Genomic DNA, 20,316 nt, shown 5'->3' with positions numbered 1-20,316 from the left:
AAATTGCGAACGGTAAACAAATTTAAATTCAAGGGAATTGGGGGAGGGGGGGCGGCAGAGTTGGGGCCTGAGGGGGGCGGAGCGGGGCACTAGATCAGCCAAGAAGAATAAATTTCGCTAATTTTCTTTCATCCTTACCCCATTAGGAAAAGGGCAAGAAAGGAGACATTATTTTTCAAGGAACGAGAGAGAGAGAGAGAAGAGAGAGAGGAGAGAGAGAGAGAGAGGAGCGAGAGAGACCAGAGAAGAATCACATACATGACTTCACTATCAGATCTGAAAAATAATAAGAAACATTACAAAATATACCTTATTTTTACGCAAAGCTCCATTTAAAAAAAGAAAAAATGCAATTAGAAATCGCTATTTCGCAATGTTAGTTTTTTTTGATTCCTCGTTTAATTTTTCATTCTCTTATTTTTTTAGATGAAAAGATATTTGAAATGTCCCAACCATTCAAAAGGAATATTCAACTCAGACAATCAGCCTACAAGAACGATTACAGAAAAAGGTTATTCCCTAATACCATTAAATAATCAAAAGGCAACATAATTTTGCATTAAATATAATCTGTTCAACATAAAAGAGGGATTTTGGTTTAACAGACAATGTATTTCAAACCACAGTTGTAATTGGATAGTACTGTGACTTTCTTGGAATGTAGAATTCGATCATTTAACGTTCCTTAGAGACAGTGCTCGGCAGGTGACGAGCTTTAAGGAATGCTGAACATGTCGTTTTGGGAAGTAGTGTGATATCAAAAGTTGGTGGGGAAGTTTGTTGTGTATATCAAAGTTGCTGTTCCTTAGCAGCATCAGCGGCATGTCCTGTCCGCTATGCCACGGGCGGTCACAAGGGGTGCCTTTATGCATCTAGTTCTACGGCAGTTCTTGGGTTGGGTGACAATGGGTGGTGAGTTCGTTGCGTGTGGGGTGCGACGCTTTTCCCTACATATGAAAGAATGCAGGATTACCATGGGGAATAGATCATTACTGAGGCGGCAGAAGCCATAGTAGTTTTGGAAAGGGAAGTTGTTTATGGCATACTGGTTGAATTGGCTGGGTAACGCATCATTTTATTTTGGCCAAAAGATGTTGCTGGGATTTTTTGTAATTTGAATTATTTGATTTCAAAAGATGTTACTATTCATATGACCTTTTGATTTATTTTGATTTTATGATCTTATGCTTATGCGAGGGGTTGTTTCCTGACTCCCTTGTTTCTAACATGGCGGTTCTGGAGAAAGGGGCAATTGATGCTTGGAGCAAAGGGGAACTGACTTAAAATAAAGTGGTCCATGGGTGTTACTGTAGACTCTGTTGTGATTTTACCAAGTTTCATGACTAAAAATGGATGGTTGGTTATTTTTGGGAGTAGAAAAATGGAGTGGGGTTATCTGAGTTCAAGTCATTCATTTTAAATCTTTTTGTTAAGCAACCTGGGTTTGATTTAGCAAATGGCCTTTTTGTTCCCTAAATAAAACAGTTATATTTTTATAGGCTCACGTGTCTTTGATTTACGTTGCCTTAGGTTAATGGAGGGGGGGGGGGGAGGTGTGGTCGGTGGAGAGAGAAGGAGAGAGAAGAGAGAGCGGGGGGGGTGTTCACCAGTTGCCGTTACCACGCATGGATCCAATTGCTACCTTTTAATAAGTCCCGCGATTGAGAATCTTCGGTTCTTAGGATTATTAATATATTATATAATATATTATAAATATTAATAATATAATTATATATATATTATAATACATATATATAATACAACACTTAATCCGAAATTAAACACTAAAACTATCTCCCGTTCGTTCGTTTCCAGCAGGCCCAAAACACCTCAAAACGAATCTAACTCACTCCTATCACCAAAAGTTAACCCTTTGATACCCACTTTCAAGTATCTCCTCACCTATTCTCCCGTTTAAATTATTCTTACACCAAACAGACTTATCACCGCACCAAACAACTGTCGACCCAGCTTCTATCTTTTTTTTTTTTGTTTTTCTTTAAATTTCCATTCAACATCAACACTTCACTACTTAAAATAAAAGAAAGCTGGGCTTCACCACAATTCCCAAACATAGCTTGCCTTATACACTCTAAGTAATTCCACCACAGTCTTTGCGTTTTTCTGAAACGGAAACACTATTGTGCCGGTTTTGTGTCTGTCCGTCCCCCGCCCTCAGATTCTTAAAAACTGCTGAGGCTAGAGGGCTGCACTCTGGATAGGTTGATCATTCGCCCTCCAATCATCATACAGACCAAATTGCAGCCCCTTCTAGCCTCCAGTATTTTTTTTATTTTATTTATTCCAAGGTTACCAGCTAACCATAATCGTTGCGTCTGCAACGCCTATAGGACAGGCCTTCAGCCGGCTAGGGTTAGGGTTCATCATGGGCTGCGGCTCATACAGGCAGTTAATTACCCAAGAGACCCAACATAACGATAGGGTCTATTTTGTTCGGGGCGGCCTTGATTATGCGATGTGCAGAAAACTTGATTGCGTCAAAGAAGCTTCGGCGCATTTTTAATTGTTTCAAACGCTGCTACTTTTTCTTGCTTCTCCTATTCGGCGATTTCTCTCATCTCTCATCTCCGTTATATTCACTTTCGAATACCTACGTGAATCAACGATTTCCATTACTCCATATTCCTGCACTCTCACTTCACTATCCTTAACCAGGACAGTATAAAGTCTCGGAGTGTTGACTCTTCAGTTTCCTAATATTCCTCCTTGTTATTTATCAATCACTTCGCCAAGCATTCTCAAACTTACACGAACCTTCTCCATTCTCACGGTATTCACTTAGTGCCTCTTTATTTTCTACTCCCAGCAAACCTTCAAAATAGCCATTCCATCGGCCCAAGAATGCATGACTTCAGTTTACCATTTTTCCATTCGTATTTTATATTCTGAGAGCCAATTGTTCATTGGCCTCCTTCTCGACATTTACTTCCTATAAAACAACTTATTATTTCAACTCTTTCTTCGACAATTACTTACCGTATAAAACAAACTTTTAAGTATTTCAAACTCTTTCTCGACATTTACTTCCTATAAAACAACTTATTATTTCAACTCTTTCTCGACATTTACTTCCTATAAAACAACTTATTATTTCAACTCTTTCTCGACATTTACTTTCCTAATAAAAAACAGCTTATTTATTTTCAACTCTTTCTCGACATTTACTTCCTATAAAACAACTTATTATTTCAAAAGTTGTTTACATTCTTTCCTCTTATCGTTTTTAATATTTGCCTTTTTTTTCTCTCCCTCTTTCTCCTTGACCACCCAGTCCATCCTTCTGTATGGCAATACATCATATCTCCACTTCTGCCATGCAATTGCACTACAAATATTTCCTTATTTCACTAATATAACCACACCACCACAACCGACACACACAACACACATATAATAATTATAAATATATATATATATAATTATATATTAGTTGTCAACAATATACCGAGGTGTAAAATTTCAGTGACAAAGGTATCAAAAAATATTGTTACAACCCAATATATCTTAGCACAGCAGCGTCGAAATTCAAAATTACCCTCCCCTCGTATCAAACCTAATAGGCTATACGTTCCTGGGGCAACACACACTTATCACCAATAGTTTCTTTACGTTACTCTCAAGGTAGAATAGAATTCGATATTGAAGGGGTATCTGAATAAGATATATATATATATATTAATATAATATATTATATAATATATATTATTATATATTAAATAATAATATATTCTGGTGTTAAGTTATACATGTAGTACTCTATAATAAGAAAAAAAATCTCAGTCAAAAATAGACACTGTGACTATTACCTTGCTCCAATCTCAAATTAGCATTTATACAGGGATTTTCGTACGCATGTGTGTTCTAATCATGCATAGGTATCATGGAGATCCGACGGTGTAAAGCAATTCAATATAGATATCCTAATATAAAAATCACTACATCACAATGGCGAAGTATAAACAACGAGAGGAGAGTCAGAAACTTACCTTTTTACTCTTGCGGCGAAATCTCATGCTTTTTTTTCTTATAATTCCATAGGGACTGCTCAAGAAGGTAATACAATCAAACTACTCCAGGATAACAAAACTTTAACGTCACTGTCTTTCACTTTAGTGGGGCATCCCGGTTCTGTGGGAGCACCGCGTTCTCTTAAAACACTGTTTCTCTTGGCACTAGCACAAAATAACCCAATAGACATGGCGTCTGTTAATATGACAACACATCCATCTGCACATGGTACACTTCACAGAAAAACATTTCTTTGTGAGATCTCCACTGCGGAAACCATGAAAATGGCTCACAATCAGCGCAGACAGTTCACAATATGTCTACTGATCATTTAGTACGACACACAAAGTAATAAATATTGTTACTTTCTTTTAACAATAAAACTCCAGCATTCACATATTACCTCTCAACAATGAGGAGGTCACTGTCATAAACTACTTTTACGAATCAGTTTTTAACCTAAAAACATAACCAAAGTGAATTAAAATACTTTTATCTCAATAAATGTATTAATTGAAAACCTAAAATCAATCATACGAGGAAAAGCAATGGTTCACAATCTAAAAAGTAACCATAGTACATACGACCACTTTAACTTAAAACAGAATACTTAATTATGGACAATTTCCATCCGTTGGGTAGAAAATGAGATCATTTGGAATCATTAAAGGTGATAAATAATTTCAAACTCCACACACACAACACACACAGAGAGAGAGAGAGAGAGAGAGAGAGAGAGAGAGAGAGAGAGACCCCCTGATACATCTCTATTTAAAGGGAATCAAGATAAATGGAGACCTGAAGCTATAAATATCTTTTTATTACCGATTTTTTTTTTTTTTGATGGGTGGCCGTGGATGTTCCATCTGGAGGGGCATCAAAAAGAAAAAGAAAAAAAAAGCAGGGGAAAAAAGAACCCATAACTTTTCATTTCAGATTTTCAAGAAAATTTACCCTTTAATGGCCGCGGTAGACATTTATAAATGTGTAAAATGCGCGCGCACACATTTACACCCCTATGCAATAGTACGTGTGCAAATTCATTCACACTGACATACGCACATAAAGCACATGCACGCGCACGCGCACACACACACACACGCGCGCGCACACACACATACACAAGCACGCACACACACACACACACATATATATATAGAAACGAAAACAAATCCACGTTATTTAGTAAATTGAGCAGTATTCCAACAATAATCCAATATTGTCACTTCTCCATTTATACATTTCATGAAGAAGGTTATACTATCAAAAGACATTTTTTTTAAATACTCCTGACAGTAATGATGAAAAAACACAGAGAAAAAGAAATTTAAATAAAACCATATGCAGGAAACAAACCACATGTTTTGATATCACTGCACCACTGGGAATTAAAAAATTGGGTATAAATCCTGACCGGTTTTGGCTTTATTTCTAAGCCATTTATTTCTAAGCCTAATTCACAGTTTATCTGATTGAGGGACGTCCCATCAAACATACAGACCGCTGGAAACCGAAAATTCACACCTGACAGGTGCGAGGGGGTGGAGCCGTACTCATTCGTGTCTGGGTCAAGTACTGCATTTGTAGATCTGTTTACCTTTTCCCCTCCATACCGACCACCTTCCTTAAAATTTATGCATTATATATATATATATTTCTTTTGAATGAATGGATCAAGTTTACACATGCCTTGAATGATATTCATATTATTTCTAGTGCATGGCTAGAATAAACGGTCTTTTTTTGACCTACCCCAGTTGAGTGTATGACTTTCCACTGATACATATGAACATTCCACTTTTCATCTAAGACATCTTTTGTGTTCTAGTCTCTTTAGCAATTTTTTCCAGCGTGCAAATAGAAGTTATCATCAGACTGACATGGCATTTTATATGCACATCCTTTAGCATTTTACGCATTTGCATTGTTAAAATGCTGTTATAGAGAAAACGAGAGCTTAGTATTTAAAACGAAAACATATTCATTAACCGTATTTTTTAACTGCTGAAATAAGGACAAAGAAACTGATAATTATGGAAACGTAACACCATCTAAAACCCAAATGTTGCAGCATAAGAAAAAGGAATCACCTAATGCTGACAATATATATATATATATATATATATATATATATATATATATATATATATAGTATATATATATGTATATATATATATATATATATAATATTATTAATATGTATATATATATATATTATATATATATTATATATATATATTATAATTATATTTAATATATACCACGCAGATCACAGTCCACTGAAACATTGTCAGAAAACATTACAATAAGAATATAACCACACAACATTCCAAAAATAGGCACCGTAAAAGAACGCAAAATTCTAAAATTTAAAAAATAACAGGGAACAACAAATATTCTCAAAGTTAAAATATGCTACATTGTCAAAAACGTCGAAATATTGTACATAGAAGCCTCAAGAATCTGGGACAGCTACCGTAACAAAAAAATAATCTATAGGAAATGTAAATGTGTGTGATATATATATATATATATATATATATGTATATAAATATATATACCCTTATATATATATATATATATATATATATATATATATATATATAAAGTAGAGCACAGCTACACCAAAAGATAAAAAGGGAACATAAATCAGGGACACATATAACTTCGAGCAAAAATTAAATTAACTACGTACTACCCTTCCTCTGAGGAACACCCCAAACCTGGTTTAGCCATAGGTTACTTTAATCCTAAGTCTAGGCATAATAGCAACGTTTCCTACCTTTTATTACCTCTATCTCAGCTCCTTTTTTATCTTCCTACCTCTCTTCCTTAAGACCCTCGCTGTTGACTACTGTCACACTCAGCACATTCCACTTTTAAAAATGTCGTTACAGTACCTCATTCAAGAGAAAATACCAACTCGCACCACACCCCCTTCTCTCTCTCTCTCTCTCTCTCTCTCTCTCTCTCTCTCTCTCTCTCTCTCTATATATATATATATATATATATATATATATATATATATATATATATTATATATATATATATATATATATATATATATATATTCATTCTTCGGTTTCCAAGAATTTCCGTCAGTTCATATACTTTTCGAGTTTACAGTATTTCATTAGACTTAAGACGACTTAGAAAGACAAAACAACCGGAAGCTAGTGTGATAAAGCAGAGAAAATGAAACTCATTCCTTTGGTAATAAAGATTAAGGATTCAGTTATAAAAGGATGTTGGGCCAAACTGGTGTGGCTCTACATGACAACACACACAAATTGCTGATGGGAAAATAAAAAGTGACGACTCTACGAGATGGAAAGAGTTCTAGTAAATTCTGCAATGAAAGTAAGCTCCTTTCCGTTGTGGAAACGTTACTAAATAATATATATTACAGTATCTCGTATAACTCGAGCAGTTATATTTATACTTTTTTAATGTTATATCTAATTTTGTTACTCAAAGAAGGAATGCAACCCATGATATGTCCTTTCAAAAATGTTATTTATCACTACGCACAGGTAATGATAGACGTGACTGGTTGAATTTCCCAGATTGGGCAACATTGTCAAAATGTTTCTAGAGCTGAACAAAAAGAGAGAAACGGAATATTTCTCGGCAGCACTGAATCCCAACCAGTTTCACCGACCAAAATGAAAAACATCAAGAACGATACTAAATACGTCTGAAAAGATCAAAACCAGGAATGAAATAGTATCAAAGGAAAGTTGAGAAAAGATGTCAAATAAATCATGCATAGTACAATCCTCTTCAAACGAAAGAAAAGAAAAAAAAAAGTGGGGGGGGGGGGAGAGAGAGAGAGAGAGAGAGAGAGAGAGAGAAAGAGAGAGAGTGGAGTAGCATGACAGTAATCAAGGAGGACACTGATGTAGAAGTGGAGGAAACAAATCTCTGTTGGTCACTAAAGGAAATATTGAAATGGGAAGGTCTACCTCCATTAATAAAAATAAAAATAAAGTAAAATGAGATCAAACTTTTTCAAATTGTCAGCAATGTCCCAAGTCAAGCGTGCCACGGGAATTAATGCACGAATGAGTGGCAACGTCAATATATTCCTACGAATAATGACTTACTCAAACATTTTCTTATGTAGCTTCTTACTCAGAATACTAAATTCTTCTTCTTTCCAACTTTGTCAAATAACATGGTCATAAAGAAGTGTGGAGAGGAAACATTACGCTTTGAGAAAACGGGGATATAACGGTGATACTGATATATATTCAGCATTTTTTTTTATCTAGATTTTCTATTGCTATGCTTCTCAGATGTGAACCTCTTAGACGAGAGAATTTCACTCCTTATGAGAAAGATGTTTCCATCTCCCCACCTTCTAAATCACCTTTAATCTAAAACGCCCATTTAACACAGGATTCCATTTTGCCTCTCACTTCTGTAAAGAGCTCCTAGTATTTCTCCAGAGATAAGTTAGACCGTCGTTTCCGAATGGGTTCCCCAGGCCTCTCGCCCTTCCAATGTAGAGAGATAAAGTAAGTGAAAATAAAAGAGAAAACTGAAAATAACAGGCAAAATAACGCCCCCCCCCCCCCCCACAAGAAAACGCTATACAACACTGAAAATGATAAGAATGACACCCTCACCCCCCAACCCCACCCAACACAAACATAAACAGACACGAAGGCCCTAAAGATAAGGATGAGAGCTAAGGACGCTCAATGATGCAGATATCAACTGAATCATTTACATGTCGCCATAGGGAGATCAAGCGGCGGAGTGGGTATGGGGGACTAGGATAAGGGGGAGAAGACTTGACGATGGTGAGGAGGGGTGGGCGGGGGGGGGGAGGGGGGGGTTGAATGGGTAGGTTAGAGACGGAGGGAAGGGGAGTGAGTGGGGGGTGGGGGGGGGTGGGGGGGTTGGGGGTGGTTGATGATGCAGAAGAGGGCCCGGCAAACTGTGCGTGACAAGAGGTTGCTGTCTCAGCCGATAAACCTTCGTATTCGAAGTACCTCCATAAAAGTGAGGAAGCTAGAATGGGGAGGGGGGTTTTACTGAGGGTTTCCTGAGTGGCTGCAAAGTCTCTACGTAAGCTAATTGGTATTCAGGACATAAAACACACAGCGTAAAAGGGACTGGAACCTACCAGAGGGTAAAAGAGTTTATTGCTATGTTCATTCTTCGCTTCCAAAATCTGGACTGCAGGGGAATGAATCCCAGAGAATAAGTACACGAGATAATAGCACTACAACATCCGTGATTAAGGAACCTAAGAACCAAATTTGAAAAATAAGTACAAAAACAACTGTAATTTAATGTCACGTAACAAACAAACAAACACATCTTTCATGGACACTGAAAGACATAAAAGGAATGAACAAAACCAGACAACAACAGCTGTTCATTGCGCTTTTGTAAAGGCAAAATAAACTTCATAAACTTTTAAAAATTGCAATAATCAATAACAACTCTTCAAAAGAATAGCACCTTTTTAAGGCAGCACAGACATAACAAATTCTAAATACTTTACGATCAATGCCACGCTCATTCTTCAACTGCTCAGTCGTAGATGAACTTCCAGTTATGAAAAACTTAAAAAAAAAGGCCTTCCATTTCCAGTACCTTATTCAAGACATTACCCATCCTTTATAGTCTTTCTTTCTCGTACCATTTCTCAATTATACCATATCCCATCTGTTCTTTCCACATGCCCAAACCATCTGAAAAATCTTTCACCAACGTACACTAACCGTTTTACTATTTATTCTGTGCCTCTCCACATTTGCCCTCATATCAATTTTTCTTACACGACATAAAATGAACAAACCTTTTCTTTTCTATTCACATTCAACATCCACACTTTACTTCCATAACTGTGAGCTGCATTTTTGTTAGAAAGGAAGGAACTCAGATGTTCCTACAAATGGTTTGATGTAAAATTGGGTCTTTTCCGTGACCCTCTTTTCTGTGATACTTCTCTCTTCTCTCATCCTACCGTCATTCATTATATCTCAACCCAAATGACTATACAAATCAGGCACTTACATTCTTTCACCATCTATGCAAACACTCACTGCTTTATATTACTCTCGCCCACATTCTCGATTTTGTACTCTTGCATGACCTTTCCAACTCTTTAAAACAAGCTTCTACAGTTTCTTTTCACGATTCCCAACCAACACTGGATTATCCGCATCCATCAGCCATGCCACACTCCAATGACTGGTCTTTCCCTCACCTCCCACATCAAACAGCGGACACGTGAACCGCCATTATCTCAGACCCAATCTTACATCAGACCAATCACTCTCCCATTCACTTATTCTAAGAACTGCTTCATTTCCGTGTTAAAATGTTTAATGACTCATTATCTTCTCAACAAGCCAGCCATTTTGCCTAATAAGGAAAAGGGGGTGGGGTGATCCAGTGAAAAGTCATTGCCATATTCACCCTTTACCTGCTGGGTCCTTGTACAGAAAGAAGCTGGGTCCTTGTACAGAAAGGTTTGTCAGGTCAATCATTTTCTTAACGACTTGGGGACCCTTATAGTCCGAGACAAAGACTCTTATATAGCGGCCGAGTCTCTTTTGAGGCTCAAGCTAATAAAAAATGACCACTTATTCGTGATGCCTCAAACTAAAAATAATAGTACCTACCCCATGAACGAGAGAATCGACAAATGGGTGTCGCATGGGGTTCGCAGATTTATACCCTATATCCTTGTAACACATTGAATAAACAAACCAATAAATAACTAATCATATATAGATACATACACATAGCTGTCAAAAGACTAATATTACGCATTACATAAAGAAGTACTTCAAAGAGCTCCTTGAAGAGAGACACAGATCAAATGTTAACCTCAAGCATGACGTGGATCAGGTATCTCACCCACAAGGGGAAGAAGACGTATCGAGTGGCTAATTATTAATTAGAAGATGAAGTTTTATCTTGGATGAACTTCACGTTCAAAAATAAACCACTGAGAGCATGCAATTCCACACTTGGTCAACCTATATAGATATGGTAAAATGTATAATGAATTTACAAAGACTGTATTTACAATGCTGTGGAAGGATAAACCTTAGCCACAAAAATTATCCAAAATAACTGAAACATGGAAAAGGCATTAATATTTTAAACAGAATATTAAAAGAATTTTTGACAGAATAATAGTTATTCTTCAATTACTCGAGCTAAAATAAAAAGAAAACACGCAAACCCAAAAGGCATATCATTATTACTTTAGGAAACAAACACGAAAGCGACAGCTGAATCTTTAAGTCCAAATTTAACGACCTTCAGAACCACAAGATCTTCCCATTTGTCTCCCGATGAAGACAAAATCGCAAATTGCGCTGTTGCACATAACGAGGCAACCTGACGACAGCTTCCCATCTCATTTGCATCGTCTAAAACAACAGCAGGCAGAAACGAAATTCAAACGGGAGTCATATTCTGCGCGTGACTTTGCCAGCCCTAACGACGCTTCAGCTCCTACGATACTTACGTACCAACTCAATCCTAGTTTCTCTATTCAAATGATGACTGGTTCAAATTGAGTGCATCCCTGTTGACCGTCAGAAATTTGTACACGTTAGGATATACTCACAATTAAAATAAAATTTCAAACGCATGTAATACAATACGATATTCTGCATATAAATGGCGTGCAAGAGAGTTTGTGAAAATATCTTTTCAAATGAAAGTTCCTTCCACTGTAAGAGAAAACTGAATAAGTATAGACTATGTATGACTAAAGTAAATGCAATTCCCGACACAAGTTAAAAAAAAAAAAAAAAAAAAACTACTCTCTGCACAAAAATTAACAAACAGTATATCAACAATACAGTAGGGTGGAAAGAAACTGTATAAACAGCTTTTCATTTTTTTAATAAGGTCTGCAAAAGGCAAAAACCTAAATCTTTTTTCCCAACCTTTTCTAAAACGCCCGATCAACTTCTTGGCAAATTAGGCCTAACCTTCTACCCACACTGAGGATCCACTTCTCTCTCTCTCTCTCTCTCTCTCTCTCTCTCTCTCTCTCTCTCTCATCGTTACCCCTACAAAGGTTCTCTCCTCAGGAAACGACCGCTCTGAAGCTCCCTCCATCGTAGTCGCCGTCGACAAGCGCCATTGGACGGCAGTAGCCAGGAGGGGAAATTAAGTAGGATTCCTCTCAGGGCTTCCCTTAATTTACGTTGGGCATTATAGGACTCAGAAGGAGGTTCCTTCGTATGGCAATGGAAGGGGGAGAGAGAGAGAGAGAGAGAGAGTCTACGTACGTACGTACGTACATATAGTATATTATATATATTTCTATATATATATATTGTTATTATTATGTGAAAGTATTTTTTATATATATATATATATATATATATATATACACACACACACTCGTATATACAGCTTTTCCCTTACACCTTACCCTTTAAAATAGCGGTTTTAGAGAGTGTTACCCATATGGTCCGCGCAACTCTTTTGAGAAGAGGTTGCGAGCACCATACTCGTCTCTTGACTGGCAGCGGTCAACCACAGCCGACTAACTACAAGGTACCTAATTCACTGTTTAGGTGAACAAAGGGCTATGGATTGTAAAGGCCTATATCTTGGATCTCTCGTTGTTAAGGTCAGACTGATAAGCACTGGATTCCGAGGCCCAGGGAAATATATTGGTTTTGTGGAAATATCTAGACGAAATGTATATATTAGCAAAAGCATCGGCACCTGCGCATATATCTCTACCCAACACGCTACCAGCGATATCTAAATATTGTGAGAGCGAACGACCAATTTCGCCGTATTGTGGCTAAATTCCTGGTGCATCAAATATTCAAATACATTCAGTGATTTTCCCTTCGCAGGGAAAAGTAAATAGAATAAATTCAGCCGTTCGAGCCGAACTGAACTCAAAAGTCAATGAATACAAAAATGAACCGGCAAAAACCTGAACCTTCTAGTACAAATAAATAGAAAAAGACGTGCAAGCGCTTGGACTACGCAAGTCTTATAAGAAAAAATCTTGAAACTCACAGGAAGAACAGAGATACTGCAAGTGACGAGAGCATCTCAGATAATCCCGATATAACAGAACGCCATGTTGTGTTATATTTTGTCTCTGCATTATAATTTTTCTCTATGTAACTGTGACGGTATACGGAGAATAAACCCTGTTTTCACTGCCTCCGCCTAGCCGGGGGCCAACGTCTCTCAAACCTGGGTCTATGTAATGTAAGGACTACAAAGAATGAACGTGCCACATTCTGAGCTTCCAAACAGTACGTAACGTCAAGATAATCGTGGCCTGCCACTTTTAACCTTCTCATATAGTACAGCCAATTCTTAAGGTATGGGTTACAACAACAACAACAATAATAATAATAATAATAATAATAATAATAATAATAATAATAACTTGCAAGGCTAATCAAAGACTGAAAACAGCCAACAGCGCAATAGCACAGTTACCCATGTACTCTACGTTGTTTTATTCATGACCACTAGGACACGTTTAACACAGTCATGAAGACGACACCAATCGACTACATAACATAAACAGCAGGAAGTTGTCCTCTTCTTTAAATAAATGCACCCAACGCCAATGGAAGATAACTGAAGAAAACACAAAATCCCGAATTGAGATAGAAACTCTGATATCAGAAAATTCCCACCAACGGCTCCACAACACACAAATTGTGTGTTTGTGAAAACTGTATAATTCCGTTCATTAATACTGTTCGATCTTGTTAAGAGACAAACTGGACCAAAAACACAATCTTCACGTGGAGATAATGATATTAGCAACCGCACATCTAAATAATGATAACATGTATGACAAAGATGTTAATGGTGATAAAATCAGCACATACATGTATTTCACTAAACTGTCTACTTAACAATACTCCGCCCGGTAGAGATTCCTTTAAAAGTGAAGAAGCACAGGAGATGGAAAACAACGCCACTTTAAATAGACGTAATAACTAAAATGGGCGGGTTTTCAATTAGCTCGGTCTCTCTCGGAGTTGTAACTCCGTACAGGTCCTCAAGTCTTTGACTCGGGTGGGGCAGTGAGCTTTGTGGGAGAGGCTTCGACCACGTTCCCAACCCACAATGGGATCGGATTCCATGCCGACAAGGGACACTGATGTTGAAATCCATACCGCCTCTGCCGAAACATACATTAATGTGTGAGATACGGTTCCCTTCGGTAATCAAGAACAATGCTGAAGTGCGTCTCTCACGCAGGACCCACGGCGGGTGGTCTCGTTTTACGGGGATATCCTTACGCTCATCACCCTGGGCTGACCTCAGAAGCATCCTTTGCCCAGAAGACCACATATGATTATCTGGCATGTTGTTTTACACAAGAACCTCCATGCTAATAGACAAGTAACTAAACCAAATAAACATCCGATATGTTGACAAACATTACAACAACATAGTCACTAAGGACAAGCCAAACTAATAATGATATAGCAGTAGTTATTCTAGTCTCGTTCCCATTAGTTTCTTTTTCTTTGCATATATATATATAATATATATATATATATATATATATATATATATATCTATATATATAGATATATATATTTAATTTAATTGACTGTAAAAATGTTCTGTTACAACAGAATCCCATCTAATAAAAGGAGCCCATGTAAACAGCAAAATATAGAGAGAAAGGTACTATATTTCAGAGACTTCTGTCTCCCTCTTCAGGTAGATGATATATATACATATACATACACTCTTTATCTAGAATGAGCCCTATACCGGCACTGAGAAAATCAAGACTCCTTACATGCACAATAAAGTATTAAGTAACGTTTTATTTCACATAAGCCAATGGTTAGCACAGGCACAATAGGAAAGAGACGGACGCACAGTCAGACAATGAAAGATCAATACTATATAATGAGATGGTTTCTTATGCCTGCACGTTCGTTAGAATAGTTCTAAAAAATACAAGTCCGAATTACAAAAACAAGAGATCCTTGGAATCACCGCTAGAGGACCATAATGCTACATTTTTCAACAAATTTCGGGTTCCCTGCCTTGTCTTGGGACCAAACATGTATAACAGTAGTAATAATAATAATAATAATTTTTATTTTAAACCGAGAGGGTATTCATTTCTGCACACTGCTTCATAATCGAATGTACCATATAACTCCACTTAATAATATAATTATCGTAATAGGCATCATACTTTGTGAGACGTTTAAAGAACTTACAGCCTTAAAAATATTAGCTCTCTTTACCTCTACGGCTTCTAAATCTTCAATATATACAGATACCACTTATAAATGCGAGTGCAACAATATAGATATGAGTGAAACTCCAAAATATATCTAAATTAGTATTTTCCAACGAAAAGAGATTCATTCCTAAAGATGATGTTGAACAACTTTTCAATCTGTACTTTATCTAAAACTGAGCTGAATATCTTATAAGTAAAAAGTCAACAGGTGATTTCTTTACACAGTTGGCGAGGGCAAAGTTGAAGACGAAATGAAACCAGGAGAGTAACACATAATAGCTCTTACTGCTAATTACAGACCCAAGAATACTGCTAACTTAAAAGCCCTAAAACACAGACGCACCTTATAAAACACAAGTAACGACAAACACTCCAGCGCATACACGTCTCTCCGTCACTGAAGCAACGACCGCATCCTGCTAGAATCTTTGGAATTCTTCTCAGCAGGAGGAGGAGGAGGAGGAGGAGGAGGAAGAAAAGCAAGAGGATGAAGGCGACCAGGTGTTTACCAGACAAGGCCATCTGGCTATATTGCTATAGTAACTGCCGCCGAAATTTTTCTCGACTATTCACCTCATTCCGACTTCTGCCGCGACGGCCTCCCCGTCCCGTGGTTCCCGAAATGGAAGGAGTGCCAAAATTCTACTCTAAATAAACCCCCACTTGTAACCACAATGCCTTTTGGATGTTCGTTTTCTTTCTCTTCATTATTTTCATGAGTTTGTCAAAATTTCCCTTTACACGGTTCAGAATCTGATTAATGATATACTTTTACGCATACATCGTGCGTACACACAGGCACACACACAAACATACACATGGGAGGAAAACGGGGCACAAGGGCAGCAACTTCACCTTTTCAAACAAATGCTTGTAAATAACCGGGTACATTTATAAGCCAATCTCCCAGAAGCAAATCGGCGTTGTTTATATATATATATATATATATATATATATATATATATATAATATATATATTATATATATATAATTTAATTATTATTGTAATTATATATATATAGATATATATATATATATATGTATATATCCATATGTATATATATATATAATTATATTATACTATATAATATATATATATTTATATGTAGATAATTATATCATTCGAGCTACAAATGTCCTTTAGTATCTAATTCTCTCTACCTCGGAATTGATATAATTTTCATATCAATATAACGTCACTAGGCCGTCCTGATTTCGTTTTCCGTCCACTGGACGGTGGTTCGACCCATAAAGGGACGAAATTATTATCAACTAAAAATTCCCCTTCGGTACATATATGAAAATATATCAATTCCGAGGTAGAGCGAATTAGATATTAAAGGACATTTGTAGCTCGAATGATCTATATGAATCACGGTGATGTGATAATTATATATATATATATATATATATATACTATATATATATATATATATATATATATATATATATATATATATACACACACTAACAGGACCTCATTAAAACTGGATGGTATCTAGCGGCGATATTTATTCAAGAAAAGTTACAAGCTTTCAAAGACTTGCAGTCCTCATTGTCATGTATATACGTATATTGTATGTAGAAGTGGGATAGGATAGAAACCTGCTTAGAAAGAATATAAGTTTGAATAGTGTTAACAATTTGGTGCCATATGTGCAATTATATATATGTATATAAGTGTGTATATACATACATATATAATTTATGTGTTTTTGTATGTAAGCCACCTTCCTAAAGGCAAAACAGCTTTGTTTATACATACATACAAACAAACATACATACAAACATACATACACACACACACACACACACACATATATATATATATGTGTGTGTGTGTGTGTGTGTGTGTGTGTATTTATATATGTGTGTGCGTGTGTTGAAGCACAAAGCAGTATCCCCGAACATACAAAAGCTGTTGACACAAGAAGTTCAATCTTGGGTTCATTAAGGCTTCCATGATAACTCAGGAGGAGACTACTAGCACAGCCCGCTCAGAGTCCATCAACATTCCACATTTGGAGAAATTCCGAGCGTCGACGTTAATGCAAACCAGAGTCGTAAAAGAACTGACATTCCATCACGTCGTGTTTGTGGTAGAAGGAGTACAAACTTACCATGTACTTAAGTCCATTATATTTACACGAAAATAAAGACAAATAAGCTAATGAATATGGAAAATAAATCAGACAAAACGAAAAGAACTATTGACTTTTAATCATGGACATTTTTATGAAGATTCAAACAGTTTTGACAGTACAATATCGCGAACTGTTGTTGCATGAGAACTTCTCACTATCATTTATACTGAGCGAAACAAGAGCTGAACAGATATTAACATCAATCAATCTCCTGTTGCAAAAAATGGGAAATGTATTATTGGGAAAAATTTAAATTTTCCGTATGCAACATGATCTTAAATCCATGATATTTGTATATTAAAGAAAAGGTAGTCAAAATATCTAATTTTTCAAATACAAGAGTAAGTCTGGTCAACAGGCAACTACTCAACATCACCTCAACGAGTTCATGTTGAAGATTCTGGGAAAAGCAGAAATTTAAAATTCATACACATTCAGTTCTTTAAAAATATAATCATCTTTACACAACCAGGACTACTCAGACATAAACACTTTCCTTTGGTAAATAAGCGAAAAAATAAATAAAAAAACGAGATATATCTGTAATGTATTCTATTACCTCTGCAGGACCCCCCATTTATCTTTTCACGTTTCTCATCCGTCGGGGGGCACCGCGCCTCCCTCCCTCCCTCCCTGCACAGCGATTCCCTTTTTATTGGACTCCGGAATGTGTGCTATGAGGATCATTCACAAGGAGCAGCACCACCTGGCCTCCATTCCTGCGTGCCTTATGTAGGCTACGCTAATTAGCTCCCACTTTGTCAGCACATGATAAGGCCACTCATCAAAACAGTAGCTACCTAAACTGCGTAGAAGTAAAATATAAAAAATAATACATCAACAAATTATACACAGAATATTTTTTTTATTCAAAACACTTATACATTGGTATGAAAATACTTGACTGAAAACTTAACAGAGAAAAAAAATAAATTTTCCTTAGTGTCAAGTGTTGTTCCGTTATAGGTATAATAACAGCTGCAGGCTGAATGGCCACACTATCCCCATTATTAGTTTTAAAAACCCAACCAAGATGTGCTCCACGTTTGGGCGACGGTCAACTACGACATTCTGGATAGTTCACTAAACTAATAAAAATCTGATTTCATGACTATCTCTAACTGTCATCTTCAAAAATTGCCAGTTTAGCTAGCTCTAACTGCATTTAAGAAAAGCAAGAAAACGATTATACTCGTATAATCTTTTTAAATAAATTACTTTAATTATGAACTTTGAGACTAATTGTTCAGATACTTCCCTTGTCCAACAAATACAATTTGAAACAACTCGAGCAGTGTATCAAAGCTTTCAAAACTACACGTAAACAGATAACGCCAAGCAGTGTACGAAATGATGTTCAGCGAAAATGAAAATGTTCTGCCCGCTCAAACACACACACACACACAACACACACACACATCAATATACCCCACCCCCTCGGTTGTACAAGTGGCTCGTGTGACCTTTCAGGCATTTCTTGGCGATCACCTAACTAGGTTTAGACACGACCCAACATTCATGAATTCTCTTAGCATACAACCAATGGCGCACTAAACATATTAGTACCGTATCTGCTGGCGTTCCATCGTCAAAAAAATGGTTTTCAAAATAACAACAAGTACGGATGGGTACAAACCTTAGAGGCAAACGTGGTTTTTGTAAGGTCTGTCTCAGTGTTTGTATACTGTGCAAAGGTAATAAAGTTCACGACCATGGCTTTCCTGAATTCACGGACAGTTTTAAGGGCCAGCAATCATCAAATCTCAAATTTTGCAATGACAAAAACGCACAGCCTCTAAACGCTCATATGAAGTCGTTGCAGAGAAGATAAAAATGTATACACGAACGTGTCTATATCAATCCATCCATCTATCTATCAATCAATATATTTAAATATATATATATATATATATAATATATATATATATATATATATATATATAAAAGCCTTTTCCCCTTAGCGAAGGTTTCTCTAGGTATTAACTTTAGGTTTTCAGCAAGGGGTCTATCCCCGATGAGGTTCCTAGCTCTATGCTATACTTCACCACGTGCTCATACAAACATACATACATAGTACATTACACACACACACACACCCACGCACACACGTATTCATATTATTTATATATAACATTCTTATAATCACTCTTACAAGTCATTTTGTAATCAAACATCATCGAAAAGAAATGAAGCACGGTTGTTAATCCGGTTTCCAGTACCAAGGATCTACAATCATGTTTTCAGTTTCTTATGGTTATATACATACATATATATGTCTACTCACGCATATAACACACACACATATATATACTATAAATAATATAATATATATATTCTATATAACTATATAATATTATATCTAAATATATATATATGAAAGGAGGGAGACTGGGGTGATAAAAATAAAAATGTGAACATATAGAAATTGGGATGCCTATGAAATGGCCACGTAAACTTAACATTATCAATTGGAAAGCCGACAAAATTTTCTTTTTTCACACAATCCATCTTTGGCCAAAGACAGCGGAAACAAAACTTTCGAGGGGAACGAATGAATATGGAAACTTTTTTCCCCTCTCCCTAAAATGCGTAGAAGACAGGAAGAGATGCTTAATGCTAGCCATGACAGGGAGGATGCTACCATGAAAAATGAAGACAAATCAGGCCACATGCCCTCATCATCCCAGGCCTCACCTACTCTCAAAGAGAGAGAGAGAGAGAGAGAGAGAGAGAGAGAGAGAGAGAGAACAATATGGAATGTTCATCCATAATAGGGTGGGGATAAGCTCGACGATGCCCTGCCGTTTTGATAGTATGCACTTGGAGGGAGGAATGAACTGTCATCTCTAAAATATCTTCTCTTTGCTCTCCTATTATCACCCTAACTGCAAC

General features: G+C 36.6%; 1 protein-coding gene across 8 annotated transcripts in view; it reads right to left on the bottom strand.

Annotated features, from left to right (window-relative positions):
- Positions 1–20,316, bottom strand: part of LOC135211236 (FERM domain-containing protein 4A-like) — a 770,148-nt gene that overhangs the window by 262,142 nt on the left and 487,690 nt on the right. Inside the window, exon 2 of one of the 8 annotated variants that reach the window (XM_064244501.1) lies at positions 4,008–4,488. The exons of the other annotated variants lie outside the window; for them this stretch is intronic. Within the exon in view, the coding sequence (XP_064100571.1) occupies positions 4,008–4,034 (27 nt within the window). The 5' untranslated portion in view covers positions 4,035–4,488. The remainder of the gene's footprint in view (positions 1–4,007; positions 4,489–20,316) is intronic. 8 annotated transcript variants of the gene reach the window in all.

This window comes from Macrobrachium nipponense, chromosome 4 (assembly GCF_015104395.2).
Source record: "Macrobrachium nipponense isolate FS-2020 chromosome 4, ASM1510439v2, whole genome shotgun sequence".
NCBI classification, from domain to species: Eukaryota; Metazoa; Arthropoda; class Malacostraca; order Decapoda; family Palaemonidae; genus Macrobrachium; species Macrobrachium nipponense.
Note: the sequence above shows the minus strand (reverse complement) of the source record. Positions and strands in the feature narration are given on the sequence as shown.